A 23,172-nucleotide genomic window follows, 5' to 3' on the forward strand; every position below is an offset into this window, starting at 1 on the left:
AAGCGACCGGGCCCGTTGGTGAAAACCTCCCCAAAAAAAAAAAAAAAAAAAGAACAAACACTGGGGTCTAGCAGATTGCATAGCAGTTACGTCATTGGACTCCCTCATGGTTTGAGTACTAGATTCGGAGATATCAAGTTCATGTTGGGCATATGTGTGCCCAAGATCCCAGGAGGGGAAGTGAGGAGAGCGGATAGTGGCACAGTGTTGTGGCCATTTCCCCTGAGGGGTGATTTCTTGTTTTCTGTTTCTCTGGTGAGTGCACATGCCCTATAGCGAAAAACAAACAAACAAAAAACCAACTCTCAAAAAAAGAAAAGAACACTTACTTTCTCACAGTTCTGGAGGCTAGGCAGTCCAAGATCCAAGTACCACAGGAGAGGAAAACTGCATTCTCACATGGCAGAAGGCTAAAGAGGAAAAGAGACTGGCTCCTCGATCAAGCCCCTTTATAAAGGAACCTGATCCCATTCACTGAGAAGGGCCTCTCTTGCCCTAATCACCTCTTAAAGGACCCACCTCTTCTTACTACTATATTGGCAACACCTAAATTTTGGTAGTGAAATGTTTACATCATAACACTTTGAGTTTTCTGAAGTCTTCTTTCACTAACACTTCATTGGGCATACACCATTGTCACCTCTGAATTCCTGGGCACATGGACTTTTTTTGTAGACCACTTCATTGATTCTGCTTTGCCTTTTAGAAAGCATCAGACAAATGATCTATTCTAGATGGAAAGTGCTTGAAATGTAGTGATTGCCTATATTCTTCTAGTAAATTGAAAGATTAAGAAAAAAGGTAATTCATTGGCATCTTCTTTTCTCACCCCCTGCTTAGGAAAGAGTCATCAGCATAGCATTTGAAAGGTTCGACATGCTTTTATAGTGTTCTACCGTTCACCCGACTTGCCACGGAGAGAATCTGGGGGCTCTGAGCCCACTGAGGACAATCCTGGAGGCAAAGACGAAGGTAAGTAGGTTAGAAGTAGCCATAATGGATGGAAGACTTACGGATTTTTTTTTTCTTTTTGGAATTCCTTCCATCCCAAGATCTGAAAAGGAGGCCAGGATTTGAGGGCTTCACCTGTGCTGTCTCCCATACAGAGGGTCCAAAAAGTTTGCTCTCCATTTGTAATACCAAATGAGGCTAATTCTTGAGATTTTTCAGAGCAGTTTTAGGTTCACAGCAAAACAGAGTGGCAAGTACAGCAATTTCCCTCTTTCCCCCACCACTCACAAACTCCCCTACTGTGGACTATCTCCCATCAGAGTGGTATATTTGTCATAACTGCTGAAACTATATTGACACATCATTATCACCCAAGGTCCAGAGTTTACATTAGGGTTCACTCCGATGTTACACACAAAAAACTGTGCAACAGCCCATAAAGGGTTTGGACAAATGTACACCATCATGGATGTCCCTGATGTATTATAATACCATACAGAGAAGTTTTACTGCCCTAAAAATTCTCTATGTAGAGTGAGGAATTGCTTCTCTGACTCTTTTGAATATGAAGGGGTAGGTTGTTTACATTAAAAAAAAAAAAGCACCTATTTTCCCCACCTATCTCCTTCTGGGCATATGACTCACTAATGTGGTAGTGTGTTTTTTCCTTCAAGGAAGAATGAATTGGTTTGAATAATAATTGATTTAATCACATATATTTTTTGAAATTTGTATTTCCATTTGACAGGGTCTACATCCTTTGTGTATAAATGAAAGATATCCACTGTGAGTGTCTGTTTTACATTTAGTTGTTATCTTCCCATTTGTTCTTTTTTTTTAAATTTTGCCAGAGGGCATGTGTACTCACATGAGAGAGAGACATAGAGACAGAGAAGGAAAGTGAGAAACCACCCCCTCCATGGGACTTGGTCATGCCACAATTCCTTCTCCTCCATTTACCCCTCAATATGGGATTTTGGGCGCGCACACACACACACACACACACACACACACACACACAGGCCCAGCATGCTTTTCAAGCTATGGGTCTGGTAGCTGAACTGCTTGGTCAGCCATGTGAGACCCAGTATCTTAACCATCAGGCCATAGGCTGGTCCTCTATTTGTTATCTTGAATAACCAAAGTGAGATAATATTTATAGTATTCTCGTCATGATTATTCACATTTATGTTTGCTTTACTCTGCTAAAAAATAATTAAGCACAAGTCATAAAAGAGATGTGATTTTTTTTTCTGTATAATTTCAGTGAATATGTTCCTTATTCTGCATTCCATAATACAAGATTACAGCTTTTACCACTGTAAAGAAAAATTGAACCCTTTGAAATAGGCAAAATAGATTACTGAATAGCTTCCAGTGAAGGCCTGAAGGCCCCAAGAATTATTTAATTCCATACAGAGGTGACTTTGACGAGGCTATTTTACAACTCTGTAGAGACAGAAGTTAACTCGTAGTAAACTGACAGCAAGGCAAACACGGAATGTAAATTAAGTATGTTCAGTTGGAGTAAGTCTACTGCCTATGGATAGAACAGTTTTATGCCAATTTATTTCAATATTTCTTTACTGCATTATAATTCACAGATCTAATGAAATAAATAAAACCTCTGATACATGTTCATTTTATATCTGAAGTCATAATTCCTGTCATTTTTTGGAAAATTATCCTTTGGCGTCACATTTAATTATAGTCACAATGTTTCAGTTAATTGATAATTTGTGCTGAATTGTTGATACGATAATTAATAATTACTAAGATATGGAATAGAATGGCCTTTTGCCATTTTGGTCAGCACTTTAAGATAGGCACAAAATACTTAGAATTTAAGAGCTATAAAGTGCTGGCCTGAGCCCAGCCTTGGTAGCACAGGGGGTAGCATGCTGAATTGCAGTGCTGGAAGCCACATGGCCAACCACAGGTTCAGATCTCTGGTTGACCTGCAATATACTGGGTGAAGTATGTCCGAGGTCCTGACAAGCCAAAAGGCTGGTAGAGGAAATAGTGGCATGACAAGATCTCTCTTTCTCTCACTCTCATAGGCATATACATATACTTGTTTTCTCATGAATGAAATAAATTTTGCCATATAATCCTTTTTATATGTGGTGGCATTCGGTTTTCTAGTAGCTTGTTGAATACTTTTGTGTCTGTATTCATAAGGGATATTGGGCTATAGTTTTCTCTTTTCAAGACATCTTTCTGTTTTGGTAGCAGGTATTTGGTTTCTGGCATGTTAACACAAATTGAAACATGTCCTCTCTTCTATTTTTTGAAAGAATTTGTGAAGGATTGCTGTTGATTCTTTAAAACAACCCAGATTGTATTTTACTATTTTATTGCCAGAAGTTGCACGTGCCTGTCAGAGTAAAAGTCACAATCCTTTTGTCTCCATTTCTCCATCCTCTCAAGATTTTGGGCATGCACACACATGTGTCTGTTTTATTATTTTTTTTTCAAGCAACCAGTGCCAGGATTTGAACTGCAATTGTCCATGTGGGATCCAGCTTCCAATACACAGTGTTAACCACTGTGTTATTGGGCCAGCCCTGAAATAATGCAGATTTTGGATTTAGGGAGTGAGCTGAACTGACCTAGCTTTTCCATAGACAGACCCGTGGTTAATTTCCCTGTCTCAGTTTACTTTTCTCACTTGGGCCTTCCATGTCTATAGGCTTGGGGCTCAGTGCTTCCCAGGGTTCTGCTGGGAAGACTGGCTCCCATCCCATAGTAGCCCCTTCATGCTCATTTTCTGGGCCGCACTTTCCCTCTTTGTTTCATATATTTGCATTCTTTCAATGGTTTATAATATTTCAGGAGGCTTTTATTTGCTAATGACTGTCCTGCAATTCTCTTTGATATCATGTATATGTTCCCTTTGATATCTCCACTGCTATTTCAAAGAGGACTCTGGAAAGAGAATAGCCAAATGTGTGCTCAACTCACCAGCAAGAGGTGAAAGTTTGGTGTTTAACATGAAGAGAAATACTTAGCAGATGCATTCTCAGTGTTTGCGAGGCTGAATTAAATCCATTGTACTGGGATTTCAGAAAACGTATTAGGTTGTTTATGGTATTGTTCTGAGGGTTTTTTATGTTTACAAATTTGGTATGTCATTTGATTTGCTTTTATATCTCTGAACATAAAACTCAAAGAGTCATTAGATCTATTTTTCAGAAATTGTCATCATAATTATATACATAATACAAACCCACATATATCCAAATATTGCAGCCGTATTAAATTAACATTTATATTCTCATTATAAAATGATTGCTAATTCTGTGGAAGTTTTAATTTGCAATAAAGTATTATCAAAATCTAAATTGTCTAAATAATTCTCACATTCAGAGAGATTTGGGATTGTTTGGTCTTTCCTTATTATAATCAAAGAGATTTCGGACACATGTTTTCAAGATCGGAATTTAGGTTCAGAATCTCTTTAATGATAAAAATCCCTTGAAGACTCTCAGCAGTAATTTAATCAGTTTCTCTTGCCCTGGGCTAAAACCCTTAAACCTTTCACAGACATCTCAAGATAACGCATTCCATCTCTAGGTAAAACATTTCACTACTTAATATACTCTTGGGAAATTTTTTCTTTACATCGAATCTGCTCCAATTTGAACTTGTCTCTTTTGCCTCCTGACATTTTTAAGGAGACTAGAACATCCTAGAAGCATTCAGATAATCACCCAAGAAGTTATTACTTCATTGTCTGACTTTTGGAAAATGCCAAGAGCTATTATCGTTAAAGTTGAATAATGCCATAGGATGATAATTAATTTGATCTTTAACTGTTCAGTGTCATCTCCCCGCACAGAGAAGTAGCCTGATAAAAGTAATGTACTGGTTACGAGCACAGGGCTTACTGTTGGTCAGACCCTCCCTGGCTTCACTACTTACTAGTCATGTTTCCTTAGACATCTTGCTTAACCTTCTGAAGCCTATTTCCTGTTTTGAAAATTGAGACAATAATAGGGACTCCCTTGTGTAGTTCTGAGACTTAACCAAGATACTGACTTTAAAGGGTCTCAAACATAATAGGTTCCCCTTAATTGTTTGTTTTTTATGCATGTTTTTAAAATTCGCTCTAAGGCATATGCGCTCATGAGAAGGGGGGCCAGGGAGATAGAGGGAGAGAAAGGAAAAGCAAGTTGCCAAGTCCAGGACTTGAACCACAGTCACATGGGAGTCCAACACCCCAACTACCACACCACCTGTTGCCTCATAGTTTTTATTGTTCAGTACCTGCAATGGCGCTCTAGTACAGAAAACAATGAGATATTATATAACAGATAATTGCCTAGGATAATTATCTAAGAGATCATTTGCCATTCTCATTGCTCTATGAGGTCAAATTTGGAGGTAATAATGGGAGTTTTGTTTATTTAAAAAAATGCTTCCTTGTTTAAGTCCAGAAGAGGGAAGATAGTGAATGTTTTCCTAAACTTTAAACAATTTTTATTCTCAATTCGATTTTACTTATTTGCACAAAAGCCAAGTGTCTTTGAATCTTGCTGAATCTGGTGAAAATCTCGTAGGCAGTGATGCTTGGGCGGAAACTCTCAGCTACCACTGGAAAATAGGTTGTTAGATGTCACTGGACTACTTCTCAGATAATTTTATTCTCTGCATTGACCTCTGTTCATGGAGTCTAGCTGTCAAGGTAGCAGGATAAAATTAACAAAACAGAGAGATTCAACAGAATCATACTCAGGTTGCGAGGAAGGCCCATCTCAAAGGGGAGAAGCTGGTGGGAGCTAGCCCTGGTCACCACCATCTCTTTCTGCTAATGCCACTCTACTCCCTCGGAGACAGATTGCAGCCTTGGGATAATGACAACCGTATAGCTTGCAAAGTATAGACTGAGGCTGGAACCCTCCAGAAATAAGGAGCATCCTGGTATGAACTAAAATGGAACGAGAAGATACAGAGCAAAGGACACAAATAGCAGATACATAGGATGAACAAGTTTAGGGATCTATTGACTATTGAACAACGTGAGGGCTACACTTAATTGTATTGTATTCAGGATTTTTCTTAAGTAAGTAGATTGTGGCAGTTCTTGCACAAAACAATTAACTTTAAGAGAGACATCAATCTGCTTTACTGTATTAACAACTGTACTACCTTTTTTTTTATTATTTTAATTTGCCAGAGGGCACATGCATAAGCCAGAAGGGGTCAGGAGAGAGTGATAGCATGCTGAGAAAGCAAGACAGCACCCCTCGTGGGCATGGTAACTCCACTGTCTCCTCTCTATTTCTTCCTCCTTTCAGGATTTTGGCCACAAATGCACACAAACTGCCAGGTCCAGGACTTGAACCATGGGGTCAGCCATGTGGGATCTAGTAGCCTTAACCACCAAGCCTTTAACCATTGTACTATCTGTATCTGCGTCTACCTGTGTATCACATTCCATGTTATTAACCTCAAATACATGTAATATAAATTATTTTTAACATAATTTAAAAAGTAAATTTTTTTTCTCTCTGGTAAAAAATGAAATTAAATTAAAATTAAAAAAAAAAAGCAATCATGCAATCACCTTTCTAGCATGTGTTCTCTGGCAACTGAAAAAAGGACTAGGGCTTAATTTGTGATTTGAAGGCATATGCACTTTTTATAGAGGTTTGATTGCTTTCATTTTTACCTATTATCTCAGACATTTATTTTAATATTATATACTATGCTATGGTTTTGACTTAAAAAATACAAAGCTTATATTATTTACTTATATCATACCTACATGCTTAATATTATTGCAATTTCAGGAAATTAAGAATCCTCAAGTACGTACATAGTCTAAATATCCTCAAGTACGTATGTAGACTAAATCAGTAAGTTTAGTTAGTATCTTTTTTTTCTTTAAAGGTATTTGCCCTAGGGTGTGTGAGCTCACTGGAGAGAGAGAGACACACAGACAATGAGATGGACATTGAGAAATCACCACCACCCCCCTCCTAGGGGAACGGGCTCACTGCAATTCTGTCACCTCCATTCTCCTCCCAGGATTTTGGGCACAGGGGAATGGGCTCACTGCAATTCTTACACCTCCATTCTCCTCCCAGGATTTTGGGCACATGTGCACACACAACCAGTGTGAGTTCCTAGTCACCAGGTATGAGACTCAAACCGCTGTCTACCATGTGGGAGTCCTTCAACATAGCCACTACACCATCTGCTGGCCCTATTTACTATCTTTATAACGACAAATGGTGAAATGGTACATTCAGGAGCTGTCAACATCGCAATGTTTCTTTCTACATCTGTTCCTCAACCTCTTACAGTGTTTGCTTAACTCCGAGAATTGAGATTTTCTTGGGACCAGCATTTAGCGTAATGGTTATGTTGCTGGACTCCCATGTAGTCTACCACAGTTCAAGTACTGGACTGGGTGGCTTAAACTCACACTGGGCACGTGTGCGTGCGTGCCCAAGATCCCAAGAGGAGAATGGAGGAGAAGGGATTGCAGCGTGGCCATCCCCCCTGGGCGGTGATTTCTTTTTGTCTGTCTGTCTCTCTCTGTCTTTCTGGTGAGTGCACACGCCCTATAGCAAAAACCTCTCTAAAAAAAAGAAAAAAAAAAAAAGAATGAAAGAATTGAGTTTTTTTCATTTTTTAGAAAAATAATTATTTTATTTAATTTTATTTATCCATTTATTTGTTTATTTTTAATTTGATCAGAGAGGATTAGAGTGAGAGAGAGAAAGAGAGAGCAAGAGAGAAAATGAGAAAGCAAGCTACCAGGTCCGGGACCCAAACCATAGTCAACCATGTGGGAGTACAACACCCTTAACCACCATGTCACCTGCTGGCCTGAGAACTGAAATTTGAAAAGCAAAAGTACACACAAATTTCAGAATGGGAAAACACATGGGACATCATTCCATATTCCTCTCCAAAGCCAGTGTTTCTTCTCTCCTTTATTCAATGTTAAAAGCTGAGCAGATTGGATTCCTTCCCCTTCTTTGTAATAGGAATTAGTCCTCAATTATTGCTTTTTCTGAAGTTCCCAAGTTGAGGCTCCTTGGTGCAGATCACGGTGTTAATAAGACTCCTATCAGTTTTAGTCTGGGATGTGTCTATTGTCTTCATTAAAGAAATGATGGTGGGGGATGTGAGAGGATCGTTGGTTCTAAGTATTCAGACTGTGCAGCTGATTCTGGCTGTCTGCTCATTACGGAGGTGAAAATGAAAATGTGTGGACAGCCAGTCCAAGCCCGTTGCTACTTACTTCACACATTTCTTTCCAAAAGACACCTCTTTAGGACAGCAACATGCAAATGTGTTCTCTCAGAGGTCCGTAGTATAACCTCAGTTGAAATCCTTAAACTCAAACTTTTTCTGAAGTATTGTGTTTTATTTTAAAATTCACTTGCTTTTTGGATATTAATCATTAGCCTAATGTTTTGATATAAAATAATATTTTCCAGGGACCAGCAGATGGCATAGCAGTTATGTCACTGAACTTTCATGCAGTCGACCGTGGTGCAAGTCTAGAACTGGGTGACTTAAAAAACTCACAGCAGGAACATATGCATGTTTGCCCAAAATCCCAAGAGGAGACTGGAAGACTGAAGAAAGGATTGCAGCATGGCCATCCCCCCTGGGGGGTGATTTCTCACTGTCTCACTGTCTCTCTCTGACTTTCTGGCAAGCGCACATACCCTATAACAAAAATCTCTCTCAATAATAATAATAACAACAATAATATTTTCCATTACTATCTCCAGCTAAGGCTTGCCAGATGTTTATCAATCCCATTTCCTCTTCCTGGGCACACCGAAAGACTATTTCTCAATTCCCCTTGGCATTAGTGATATGGGACCATGGTATTAGGTTCTCAGCAATAAGAGGTGGGTGAAAGTGAGGTACTCCTCTTCTAGGCATGACCCCTAAACCCTATGCAGATGACCATGTAGAATCTGGATCCCTTAACCTACTGCTACTCTGTTAGTGTCCCAATTTTTCATTGAAAAATGATCATTGATAATTCAATTTATTTTATAGTAATGCAATCATTTCTATTATGTTTCCATTGAGTCTCATTCCCCATGTTCATTGTTTTCATCAAATGCAAATCCTAGGATTTCTACTGCTCCCTCCATAGCACCAATTCTTAACCATCTTCCTGATTTTCTGTGGCCATGGTCAGGAAAATCCACTTAGGGATGATCTCTCACCATACTCAGGCATTGGGTGTCCTAGACAATTTCTCACTCATTCATTCCACCAACGATCTCCTACCAGTGTCTCTCAGATTTTTCTTTACCCCAAACCTCTTCACAGTTATTCAGTGTATTCTCCTGTACCATGAACTTTACTAGAAAAAGACATGATAAGTACTGTATTTAAATAATAAAAACTGAACATTATATTAGTGGTAAAAATAATTGTTTCATGTCGGTGGAAGAGGAATGATCACATGGCTAATCTTTCACCAAGTTTTTGGCTCAATTATTCTAGCATTATATTTTACATGCAGTATGCTTCTTTGCTGCTTCTTTATTACCACTAAATTAGACTATTTAAAAGTTCAGTTATAGGTCAAGAGAATGTCAGCAAATGTTTGATGGCGCCATCTGATAGTTATGAATATTCAGCTCAAGTATAGAGAGATTTATCAGTGAAAAGTACCTTGAGAACTCATAAGTCCACAAGTGAATCAAAACCTGCCAATTTGGTTTCATTCCACTTGGGGTTAGTGACAATCAAATTCCTGGTCTCTCCAATGGTACTGCACTCTGTAGAGCCTATGTTCTAGCAGAGCATCTTGATTTGGTTTTTAAACTTGCCCAAGATTTCATCGTTTTGTTTCTTCTAATGAGAAGAATGAGAGAGAAAAATCAAATACTGGTCATGAGTCAGATTCCTAGTGACCAATGCACTGGTACTATGGCTTGTTTTGTTTTAATCCTGACTCATCTTATCCTCATTATTGCAAACTGGCAAAAGTTCATCCCTGAAGGGATAAACTCTAGTTTGTCAAGATACTTAAGAATACAGCTGAGCTGCTCCACATGCAAAATGAGAGAGGTGGTCTTCATGGGCTTTAGCAGCATCATGGAGAAATTTCCCCATCACTTGTTTTCTCAAATCCTAGGACCAAGTTCCCCTCTTCCTACCAGTGGTTTGTTTTTGGTTTTGTTTTTGTTTTTGTTTGGGGGGGAATCATATTTTATTTTATTTTTAATTATTAGCTCTGGATTAACAAATGAAAATAACAGAGGCACAGAGAAGGCCAGTGGTTTTGCTCAGGGCCACCCATCTTCATAAATGCCAGAGTCAAGCTGAGAGACTCTGTATCCAGTGCTCTGCTGTTACATTTTAGAGGCACTGCAATTTCACATGAAACTTTAAGATGCTTAATATTCTTGACTTTCTGGCTTTTTTAAAATAGATTTTTTTCTTATTATCATAATTTTGTTTATATTACATTGAATCACATATATCTTTACAGTGTATTAGAGTTCTTTCTCCAGAAGGAATGCCAAGCATATCAGTCAAGACAGAGACATTACTATCCACATCATCATCAAATCGCCTTTCATCATTTTTTTTCCAGATCTTTATTGATATTTTATTCTCATTATTTTTTAAACATTCAATCACTATAGATCATTTTGCTTGTAAACAGAATTCACCCAACATGAAATACTTCTCAGACCAGTCCAGTTGAGAATACTATACATATGATCATCACTAGATAATAAACCATTTCTGTGTCAGACTAATGTCATGCCTGTTTGTTCTCTTGCTATCCTTCTCTCTTGCTCTTCCTTTCTCCCACCCCGTTCCACACTGTCTTCAGTATCCCTAACTATTTTCACTGCTTTTATGGCCTCCAACCTACCAGTGTTTTTCCATGGGGAGAAGTGGTAGCTTGCGGTAGCTTGCATGCCTGCTCATTCCTTGGCAGGACGTACTGCAAAAGTGTACACTCGGTAGTTGCAAGGTGGATCACAAAGGAAATTTTCTGCGTTTTCTTGAATGTAAAAGTGTAGTCAGGAGGCATTGTGGCAGAATGCTAACTAACCTCTGAAAACCAAGGAAGGGGTGATTGCGTGATAATCCGGACCTCTGTCAGAATTGAGCACATCTTTTCCAGTCTGTACTATGGTCTAAAGTAACTTCTAATTAAAAAAAAAAAAACAATGTATCCTGCTGCGGTGAGATTTTTCTGTATTACACTAACCCAACGTCATCAAGCACTTCCTATACACTCTACGGCATCTGCGGGAAAGGGGAATCACGGCCAGCCTGCCTGCTGGGTGAGCGTGGTTCACACAGCACACCGCCGATGTCTGTGACACCAACAGTGTCTTCTAATGCAGCTACTTACCGGTGGTCGTTAACATCAGGGGCTAAGCCTCAAGCATATCCTGAAGACGGTGACTGGAATCTGTTTTTGCCATTAGGAGCATAATCTTGAGGCCTTTTGTCTTTTTCCAGTGGCAAAATTATTCTGTTTTAAACACTGCACGTCATTCGCAGAATCTCATGAAAGATAATGTACTGAAATAAATGGATTTTCGGTTAAAAATCCTATTTCCAGACACGCATTGCTATTCTTAGTTTTAGTTTTCTGGGTATTTCGACAAAACAATCACCTTCGCAGGGTCTTTTCCCCCAAAATTTACAGATTCTCATTCTCAGTTTACACAGGGGGTCCATGTAAGATACACACCATGATGCATTAAGACAACAGGTGAGTTCTGAGACCACCAGAGAATGCAGTAGAGGATTCCAAAACACTACACTGGATGACCCTCATGAGCAGGGAGCTCTTGGGCACGAGGAATTCCAGAACGTTTCTCAGATCTAGATGTGACAGAAAAGAACCACTTGCATTCTGGTTTATATCTAATTTTTTAAACATGAATAGAATGAATAGCTCTGATTTTTTAAATTGAATCTGCTCATATAAAACATAAAAGCGTAAAAGACTTGTGGAGGGAGGGTTTTTAATCTGTTCCTTCTGATAGACTTCACATACATTACCAGAAGCTTCTGAGTTTTTGTTTTGTTTTGTTTTGCCAGAGTGTATACTCTTGCTGGAGAGAAAATGAGAAAGCACCCTCAAGGGGCATGGTCACACCACAATCCCTTCTCTGCCATCTCTCCCTCCATCCTAGGTTTTCAGCACGCACATACATGTACCCGGCATGTTTCTCAAGCCTTCAGGTCTGAGCTCAGACAGTGCCACAGGTCATGTGGGATCTAGCCTCCTTAACCATCATGCCATGGGCCGGGCCCTGAGTATGTTTTTAAGGTTTACGTGGTTCATAGGGTTTTCTATAAGACACGCAGACTTGGGTGCCTCTGCTTTACAGGACTGAAGCCTGCTGGGCCAGCATACAAAGAGGAAAAGACGACGAGGCACACTCATTCAGTAAGAAGTCACAGGGGCACAGAGCGTATCGCAAGACGTGGCCCTGCACCTGAAGGTTTTATTAAGTATGAGAGCTCCAACACGCGCTGCTTCTTGTCGTTTTGCCCATTCACTCATTCAACAATTTTTTTTGAGCATATTGCTATGTGCCTGACTCTCTTGTAAAGCACCATCTTTTCAGTAGTGAATATAATAACAAAATTGTCTCCATGGAACTTCTATTGTCTAGGGGAAGGCAAACAGAAGAAACACATTTTTTAAAAAATTGGAGAGAGAAAAAAAAAGCAAAGGGAAATGAAATAATATGAAATAATATGCAACTCACTCGGGTAGAAGTGAAGATGTCTGGGAACGCTTCCCGGTAGAGAGACACCTAAACGAAATCCTAATAGTAACTAAGGATTGATTGGTTCGGGGGCAAAGAAGTGGAGGAGGGAGTAGAAGGAAATCATTTCAGCAGCAGATAAAGACCAGAACGTGTGCAGTACGTTGTGGAGCCATAGGCAGTCTCGTGTTGTTTGTGTAACTTGCAAGGTGAGGCAGGAGGGAGGCTTGCTAGTGTACCCCATTACCAAGTGTGACAGCCGAGATTGGGGAAAGAAAAGGATTCAAGAAAGGAGAGTGAGATCAGATGAGTGCCTGTCCTTGCTGCGGAGGACAGTTCAGAGGCTGCAGCTACAGAGGGAAGGACGGCACTCCCACCTGAGCTGGGGTGCTCACTCCTGCACTGCCTTCTTTTCTGGTCTGCATTCTTGTTCTCCTGCAGCCCCCTCAACCTTGATCCACACCCGACACACCTCTCCTCTCTTCTCAGGGCAGGGTAGGTGTGCAAAGGCCAGTCCCTGTCCTTTAGCACAGGCCAGCATTCAGTGTGGAGAACGACAAAATCCCTGCACAACTGCTTGGCACCATGAACGCGTTAGCTTTAGCTAGAGAAGCATTCTGTCATCTGCTGCCAGGTAGTTCCTTGTTCATGGCATCAGAAAACTGTGATGACCACGAGACCCAAATCCCTCACACCAAGTCAAACCATCAAATCAACCAAAAAATCTACCCTTACGGGAGAACTTTGAACCCAGTCGGTCCTTTCAAAATTGATACCCAGTCTTCCCAATAAACCTTTCCTTGGAGCCCATGGACCCCCTGAAACGTGAGCTGCATCAATCTACAGGTAAAATTTTTCAGCGTGTGGATATCTGTTAACAACTGGCCTGAATATTTTTATGGCCAGAGGATGTGCACATTCACCCAAGACAGAGAAAGACAGAGAGAGAGAGACCATGCCCCAGTGGGCATGGTCACACTGCAATCCCTTCTCCATTTCTCTCTCCTTTGGGGATTTGGCCACAAACACACATGCCTGGTACATTCCTCAGACCACCAGATCCGAATTTGAACCACTGTTTAGCCGTGTGGGATTCAGCTACCTTAACCACTAGGGCATGGGCTGGCCCTTCCGCTAAATCTATTAAAAAAAAAAAAAAGCCACAAAATTTTACAAAGCAGCCATGTTTCTCTCCACATATTCCATAGGGCTTTCCATTGCATGTGCATTCTCTATGTGCCTGTCCTACCCCCACCTATATTTGCCTTTTTAAACATTTTTGGTTTTTTGCTGCTTCTAGGAGCATGTGCTACTGTTGAGGCTTTATAAATTCTTTATAAAGCTCCTCTTCCTGAAGCCACTTCCTTCATTTCCCTCCCAGTCCTTTGACTTGTCATTTTAAAATAGGAAGCCTTTGGGCAAGCCCCATAGCCTAGTGATTAAAGGGGCCAGATCTCATATGGCTGTAGTTAAAATCCCAGTTCTGGTGGCTTGAAAAACATGCCTGCTGTGTGTGCCTGTGCCCCAAAACTCAACAGGATGGAGAAATGGAGGAAAAGGGGCTGCAGCATGACCATGCCCATGGTCATGGGGAGGGTGCTCTCTCTCTGGTGAGCACAGATGCCCTCTGGTAACTACAAAAGCAAATAAACTAAAAAAATGAGTAAAACATCTATCTTTATCCTAACTCTATGGTTCTATTTTCTGCATGTCTCCTTGTCTTACGCCCAAAGCATATTTGTACAGAGCTTCAATTAAAAATTCACTTTGTGGTTTTTTAATTTCTCACATCATTAGTCTTCAGTGTAACTTTAGTACAATGAACACAGTCTGCATTGTATTGTAGGCTAACATACCATCATTTATTCCCACTACTAAGACATGCTGCAGGTGCACCTTTAGGCAGACTGTCTTCTGAAGAACTCCACGTCCTTATACGGTCACATTCAGAAGAGCAGAACGACTGACGGAAAGGTATAAAATGTCCTTGTGCGCTTCGATTCTGGGTTCACTAATGCTTTCCAAAAGTATTACTGCAATTTTATACTGGAAGCAAAATGAGTGATACAAAGCCTTGACCTGAAGGACGTAGTAAATTAAATCACAGATGTCACACCCACCAACTGCTCGCCTGCATTCACTCTGCCGGAAGTTCAGGTCACAGAGTTGTGTGTCTTTACATCCCTAATCAATTTCTGCATTTCAATCTTAAAATGTACAGATTATCATCTTCCAACATGACACAGAATTAACTATAAGGACTGATCAAAATGTTATTTATTATGACAATATTATGCTACTTCTATTTTCAGCTTATGACATTTTGTTTGTCATTTAACCATATAAAAAATACATAAGGCATTGCAAGCAAAATAATATTTATTGAAAATTCAGAAGAGTTACACTACTTAAGTATTCTGTTATGAAGAAAAATAAGTTAAAAGAATTGACTAAAGTGCATTTTTTAGTTTCCACTCAAACTAACAAAAACATTTTTAAAAACATATAAATCCACAGCTTAATTTACTCAAGAGTATAAACATGTATTTTCCTGTTTATCAACAAAACCCTAATGAAATATTTTGTAGAGGGATCTTTTCAATATGTCATCTTTCTAGATCCAATTTAAATGATAAGGTGGCATTAGTACCTATTCGCATAGATAACTGATGTGTGTGGGCGCAGTTGTGCATGTAGAAACTAGTTTTGTTAACACAAGGTTTTAAAACTCTGAATAATCTGTCACTTAATTTATCATAAGACAATAAATAGCATTTCTAGTCATTTCTTGAGCATATTCTCTTATTTTCCAGGTCAAAACTGACCAGTTTCAGAAAGGTGTTTGGCTTAGTAAGTGCTGATGGCATAAATAAAATTAACCATAATACTACCAAAGTATCAACTATTACAGCCAACCATTTAATGTTAGGAAGTATCTTGTTAGACTATCAAGATAAAACTTTTTCAGATTTTCTTATGAGAATCCAGTTAAGCCAAAAAGATGAAATGAAGCTGATTTTTCATAAAACTGATTGTTTTACATTAACAATGGTCTGTATTTTTATCAAATTAGTTTTATTCCTCAACAGGCAATACTAATTGAGCAGAGGTATTTAAGTGATTCTATTTATTATTTCTATTAGCTCTATTCTGGATCTTCTCTCTTTTAAATGAAGAAAGGAGCAAACAGGCCTAATTCAGGTACATCCCATCAGAAAACAAATGCACTACTCAGATGCTATATTGATGATGGTGGTGAGGAAATACCACAGATAAGCTGGTGTAGACCTGTGCTGTTCTGCCACAGGTATTGTAGAAATGGCATGCATACAGAAGTCAGCAGGTGGCATGGTGGTTAAGATGCTGGACTCCCACATGGCCAATGGTGGTTCGAGTCTTGGACCCAGCAGCTTGATAATCACACCAGGCACAAGATCCCCAGAGAAGAAAAGGAATTGCAGTGTGGTCATCCCACCTGGGAAGTGATTTCTCACACTTTATCTCTCTGTCTCTCTCCAAAGAGTATACGTGCCCTATGGGAAAAGCCTACCAATAGACTTTTGTATTGAACTTTAACTAATGATTCAATTAATGTCTTAACAGTATTAAAACTTTGCCGTTAGTTTTATGTAACTACTGAGAAAATAGAGTGAATTTAGACTCAATTAGTAAATTTACAGAATGGAGCTCGTCATTAAATGCTTGTAAACATGTAAGTGAATCACCTAGGTAAGGAGCAGAAATGGTTTTCTTTTTATTTTTTGAGAGGTTTTTGCCTTAAGGTGCATGCACTTGCTTGGGAGAGAGAAAGACAGAGACAATGAAAGGGAAAGTGAAAAATCACTCCCCATGGGGGATGGCCACACTGCAGTCCCTTTTCCTCCATTCTCCTGGGATCTTGGGTGCGTGCACACACCTGCCTGGCGGGATTTTCAAGTCACTGGGTCTGGGACTTGAACTGTGGTTGGTCACGTGGCAGTCCAGTGACATAACCACTACACCATCTGCTGGGCCCCAGAAATGGTTTTAATAAAAGAGCATGCTGTGAGGATGAATTAAAACATAATGTGTCCTTTCACTAATACAGTATTTGTTTCCATTTGGTAACACCATCTAAACTGGTCTTTAACTGAAAAAGAAAAAAAAAAAGTCTTAGTTCTTGTTTAACTGTGAAAAAATCTGGCGATTTGGGGAAAAGATCTAAGAATCAGTGTTAAACAAGGTGATACAGATGAAATTGTTTTGGGTGTACGGGACAATGATAACTGATTTAGAAGAGAGCTCATCACAGGTCAAGAAAGCTTCCCTTTCTCCCCTCTCACTCCACCACCCCCATAGCTCTCAGGGAACTGATCAACTTTCAGAGAAAAGTTCACTCTGGTGGCAGAAAAATGCAGAAATCATGTTAGCTATAATATAATGCAGTGGACCAGGAGCGAGCAGGTAAAAATTTGACAAGTGAAATCACCTTGATTTCTCCAGGCCCCCAAAATATAAATGATAGCTCTGTAATCAAGGTAATCTCCAAAAAATCTTTAGGAATGTTTATGAGTTATTTAAACTAGGTTCATCAGAGAAGAAAAACATCACTGATTATTTTGCAAATAAAATACATCAAGTATCTTTAAATAAAAGTGTATTTTACACTTTGCACCTAAATAGTTTCTTGTTAAGAATTACCACCACTCTCCTTTTTCACTACCTCTTCCTTTCTGCATTTTAACTTTTTTTTATATTTGAAGTATTGATAATTTAGTGAATTTACTAATGGATGTTGATATACCATTCTTATTAAATAAGGAGGCCTCTTTGCTGATATGCTCAAGATGAGTTTGTGCTAAATTTAAAAATTATTGCTGTAAGTATTAAAAATTTTACTGAATTTGATGAATTTCATAAGGAAAATAAATAGATGAAAGTTCAAAAACAAAATTTTGCACATAGAATATAATTATTATCTGAAGGCAGCTGATGAAAACCCAATACTATTTTCTATCAAATAATGGCTTTACTTCATTTTATACCAAATTCTAAATTTTTTATTCCAATTTACTCTTAGATTCAAGATGATATAACATTAGTCTTAATGAAGATTACTATTCCTATAACTTCTTCTGCATTTTCTTCATATAGCTAGAGGCTCAATGCAACAGATTTGATATAAAAGTATTACAATTATGGGTGATATCTGATGGAAATGTTTAAAAAAGTTTTGATCATGAATCTGTACCAAAATAAAGCTTCTGATATATTTTAAAAATCATCCTTGATGACTAATGATGTAAGCAAAAATACTTGAACTAAGTTAACATTTACATATAAAAATATATAATATATACACTACAGTGATCTTGATAGTATCTTGAATACAGTATTACAAATCGAAGTACTACCAGTCTGATGAAAAAGTTCATGTTTTAAATTATGCATTAAAAAAAACTCAGAAAACAATTATATTATTTTTTAACTTAACATTTTACATCTTCCTCATCAGCTAAGATTCCTTGTTTATGTTAGCAAATGGGCTTGAAGAATATGGAATAACTGAAGGTACTGCTCTGGAAGAAGCCTGGAATGTCTCAGTATTTTGTAGTTTATCATTATCTGGATTTTTTCTTAGGCATGAATCCCTTTATGGCTTTTTTAGTCTGCCCATTCAGATCAATAAAAGGCTGTTGTAAGGAAAGCGACATTTATAGAAAGAGTCCATAAATCCTGTATTTTGTCAGATATTTACTTTCTGTCCTGAAGGAGGAAGTGCCTACAAAACTCAGAAATAACAGGGAGAGCTCAAGACACAAACAGTAGAGTGGGGGCCCATTCTACCAGCCAGCACTGTTCCCAGCAAGCAGTCTCTGTTTTGTTTGGAAAAAACAACAACAAAAACCATTACTTCTTTCCCTTGTTGCAGTTTATCTGGCTGGCCATGGTGTAGGCTTCTTTAGAGTTCTCTGATATTCTGCTAAGGTCACACATACTATTCTAAGATCACATACCCACTTTCAAAGTGGGTTAAAATGTAATTAAACAGACTCGACTAAAATTAAACTGAACATAATTTGCTCTTTTCCTTGAATGTGATGTGAGAAAAAAAAATCCTGCCTTGGGAGTCAGAAGATCAGGTTCTCTTGATCTCAAGGCTGAGTTAGACAACCAAGTTATTTAACTGTTCTGGGACCTCCATCTCCTCCAGTAAAAAGTAAGGGAACTGTCCTGGACAACACCCTTTTGGAAAGTCCCTTTCAAATCTGGTTGAAACACTGAGTCGGAATCTCACATGATGCCTCTGGTTTATTATTATAAAGGTCAACTAGCACTCAGTGTACTATGAAATGATTCTGATTTGGGGCTTTTTTGATGCTTATATCATGGCTAGTGGGAGTTTTCTATACTTCCAGCAGATAATCATAAGTATCTGGCTCTCCAATAAAAAAATAACTGAGATATTTCTTACGTTATCCATAAAATTTACTTTGACATTCACTGGGATGGTCTGGAGGAAAATCCTGTTGCCTATGTCCTTACTATCTTATTGTTGAAATCTTGTTCTCTGCTCACCTGTGTGGCAAAAGGATAATGGGGGTAAAAAAGAGAGATTTTTGGATAAGGTATTTATTTCTTATTTAAGTAAAGAATGATAGAAGTAGTTTTATTCTTTGATGTTTTTTACAATTTTTTTTTGACTTTCAAAACTAACTTTCTGGAAAATTATTGCTAATACTTAAAACCAAGGATCTGTTGTAGCTTACTGCTACAAATAAAGAACAATGCATGACTGCCAAAACATGAACATCGTGCCAATGGACAACAGAGTTTGGTACTAACGTATTATGGCTATACGTTTCGCAAGTTCTTATGTTTAGTTATTTTCAGGCTGGAGACAACAGTAGAAGATTCATCATTTTGCTTCCACTATTCCAAACCAGAGGGTAAGCATGTTGAATTCAAATCTAGAGAAGGGTTTTGTGGAACGCCAGCTGTAATTCTGGGAGTAGGATAAATAATTTCTTCAACAGTTACATAGGTACCTAATAAGAAACCAACAACGCCAGTAAACGCTATAGAAATATTTTTCAGGATCATCCATATATTGTACTGTTCCTTAGAAAAGGTAAGAATTTCAACCAAAGGTGGTAGGATCAGGGCCAACGTGCTGCTGCTCACGGCTCCAACAAAGGAAATGACAATGTCTAACCGAGGGATGAGAACAGCTCCCGCACCTAGGAAGTAAACATACATTTTGTCTTTACTTAAATGTTTGTTAATGTCAATACTGAATACACATTTAAAAAAAATAAAATAAAAGTAATTAACCTAATTATTAACTTATGGAAAAATCTGCTATATTTTGGTCTGGGCTAAAATAAGCAAACAAAAAAACCAAAACAGTGAGTAACATCTCTTGGACTTTCACGTGTCAACCGTGTTGTTTTATAAAAACAAACTTTCTTTTTTTAAGGTTTTCGCCATAGGGTGTGTGGGCTCACTGGAGAGAGACAGAGAGAAGGAAAGTAATAAATCAACCACCCCTGGGGGTGGCCATGCTGTAATCCCTTCTCCATTCTCCTCTCAGGATGTTAGACACACATGCACATGCACTCTGTGTGATTTTCAAAGCAACAACCCAGGACTCACAGTTGGCCATGTGGGAGTCCAGCGCTTTAACCACCATGTCACCTGCTGGCCATATGTAAACAATTTTTAATTTTTTCCTGTGAGATTCTGGACCAAGAAATTTGGATAGTTTATTTCTGAAGCATTTGAATTACTCTGCCTGCCATATGGGCTCATTCTTTGATGGACAAAACAGGGGCGGGGGTGATATAAAGGGGAAAGAGATAGCTATTCCTTACAGTAGAATTCCGATTAGCCAATATAGAAGGAACAATGGAAATATTATTACGCAAACACCACCATAATCAATGGGCAGGAAGAGTCCACTGAAGGATGCTACAGAGAGGGAGCAAAAACAGGATGAGATCAGGATGTTGGCATAGTCTCAAAGTATCTCCACAAAGACACTTGCTAAGGAAAACATAGTATGTTTACACTGGGAGCCACCTTACCCAAGTGAGAAAAGTTGACATCTCCAAAAAGACTTTGCTGTGATACACTAAAAAGTACACAGTATCACACCTGTGAATTCTTCATAAAAATGCTTAACTTCAGTATATTCATGAGAAAGCATCAGGCAAATCCAAATTGAAGGATATTCTACAAAATTACTGATACTTCAAAAGTGTCAACATCAAGAAAGACAAGGACTTTCATTCAAGATTGGATGAGACTACAGTATGGTAGAAATGACAACTAAATCTAGAAAAGAATATTAATGGGGAAGCTGGCAGAATTAAAATAAAGCCTAGGGAACCAGCAGTTAGCGTAATGGCTATGTCGCTGGACTCCCACGTGGTCGACTGCGGTTCGCATCCTGGACCCGGTGGCTTAAAACTCATGCCGGGCGCGTGTGCGTGCGTGCCCAAGATCCCGAGAGGAGAATGGAGGAGAAGGGATTGCAGAGTGACCATCCCCCCTGGGGGGTGATTTCTCGCTTTCTGTCTCTATGTCTCTCTCTGTCTGTCTGGCGAGCGCACGCGCCCTACAGTGAAAATCTCTCCCCCCCCCAAAAAAAAGCCTACAGATTAGTAGCATGTATTTATGTTTTAAATGATTGTTATGTGGTAATAAAAGTTGTTAACATCAGAGGAAGCAGAGTAAAGGGATTATAGTAGCTCTACTTTCTTTTACACCTTTTCTATCTGATAAGGCAAAGAAGTCTGAATAGTTTATTTCCAAAACATTTGAATTACTTTGCCTGCTATACTTTAAGTGCTATTAATCCAGTAGATATTTGCTGATGAAATTATCTTGAAATATGTTATCTGGTAATTTTATTAGTAGACAAAAAAAATGAAATATATATACTTTAGGAAAATCTAACAGATAAAAACTCAAATAGACAAAAGTCATAAAGCAAAGGAAAGTTTAAGACAAAATGTTTACTCATTATAAATATTCACTGTAGGATTGCTTAAACAGGTTTCCTGTTATAATTTAAAGATAGTTGTTACAAATAAATCTGTTAAGTAATAATTAAGCTTTTCAGTATTTCCCAAACTATATTGTAGAGAAAAAAAATGTGTCCATAAGGCATACATCTTCTTCTGGTATGAAAATAAAAGCTTACTTTAACTCTACTGTTTAATCTAAAGTGTGAAAGCACATCATTGGAGCACAAAACACTTGACAAAACAGCATCAAAAACAAAGCTGTGTTGGTTAAGGAAGCTGGATCCCACATGGTACAATTTAAGCCCGGGACCCGGTGGGTTGAAAAACATGCCAGTGTCTGTGTGTGAGTTCCCAAAATCCTGAAAGGAGGGAGAAATGGAGAAGAGATTGTGGCATGGCCATCCCCCATGGTGGGTGTTTTCTCTTTCTCTCTTTTTCTCCTTCTCTTTCTCTGGCAAGCATACATGTCTGCTGGAAAATTTTTAAACAGAATTTAATTTCTTAACAAAACTGTAAAACAACCTAGCTCATTAATTTTAATCACAAAAATAGTTAATGGTGCTCTTTACTGATGTAAGGTAGACTATCAGGATACAGAATTGTATATTTTTTTGATCTGCAGAAGCAACTTAAATGATGGATTTTATTGTATTTTTTTTCTAGTATCCTAGAAACTTCTGAAGATTTATGTGTTTTGGTACTCTTATATAGTCACTGTCTACTACAAACAGAAAGAATGCTCTATGGGCTAGCATTTGGTGTGGTGGTTGAGGAGCTGGACTCCCACATGGCAAACTGCAGTTCAAGTCCTAGACCTGGCAGTTTAAAAATTAGGGCCCAGCAGTTGGCGTAATGGCTATGTCGCTGGACTCCCATGTACTCAACCGTGGTACAAGTCCCAGCCCCAGTGGCTTAAACTCATGCCAGACGCATGTGCGTGCATGCCCAATATCCCGAGAGTAGAATAGAGAAGGGACTGCAGTGTGGCCATCCCGCCTTGGGGGTGATTTCTCATGTTTTGTCTTTCTGTCTCTGTCTTTCTGGTGAGTGCACACACCCTACAGCAAAAACCTCACCAAAAAAAAAAAAAGAAAGAAAATTATCCCCGGTGTGTGTTGTTGTGTGTGGACCCAAAATTCCAGGAGGAGAATGGAAAAGAACGGATTGTGGTGTGGCCATCCTCCTGGGGTGGGGGAGGGTGATTTCTCACTTTCCCTCTTCTTGTCTCTCTCCAGCAAAAAAAAAAATTTTTTGGAGAGATTTTCGCTATAGGGTATGTGCGCTTGCCAGACAGACAGAAAGAGACATAGAGACAGAAAGCGAGAAATCACCCCCCAGGGGGGATGGTCACACCACAATCCCTTCTCCTCTCAGGATCTTGGGCATGCACGCACACATGCCCAGCGTGAGTTTTAAGCCACCGGGTCCAGGACGTGAACCGCGATCGACTACGTGGGAGTCCAGCAACA

The 23,172-nt window shown here is 38.9% G+C and overlaps 1 protein-coding gene across 4 annotated transcripts in view; it reads right to left on the reverse strand.

Annotated features, from left to right (window-relative positions):
* Nucleotides 1-11,433: 11,433 nt before the first annotated feature.
* The window catches only part of SLC36A4 (solute carrier family 36 member 4), a 55,922-nt gene continuing 44,183 nt past the window's right edge, over nucleotides 11,434-23,172 (reverse strand). The window contains exon 11 of one of the 4 annotated variants that reach the window (XM_014592349.1): nucleotides 11,434-11,490. In XM_014592349.1, coding sequence (XP_014447835.1) covers nucleotides 11,446-11,490 — 45 coding nt within the window. In that variant the 3' untranslated portion in view covers nucleotides 11,434-11,445. Of the gene's footprint in view, nucleotides 11,491-16,600; nucleotides 19,913-23,172 lie in introns of those variants that run through there. The other 3 variants (XM_014592350.2, XM_006160342.3, XM_006160344.3) reach the window with 3 other exon arrangements.

The sequence above is a fragment of the Tupaia chinensis genome, unplaced genomic scaffold (assembly GCF_000334495.1).
Source record: "Tupaia chinensis unplaced genomic scaffold, TupChi_1.0 Scaffold000680_1, whole genome shotgun sequence".
NCBI classification, from domain to species: domain Eukaryota; kingdom Metazoa; phylum Chordata; class Mammalia; order Scandentia; family Tupaiidae; genus Tupaia; species Tupaia belangeri.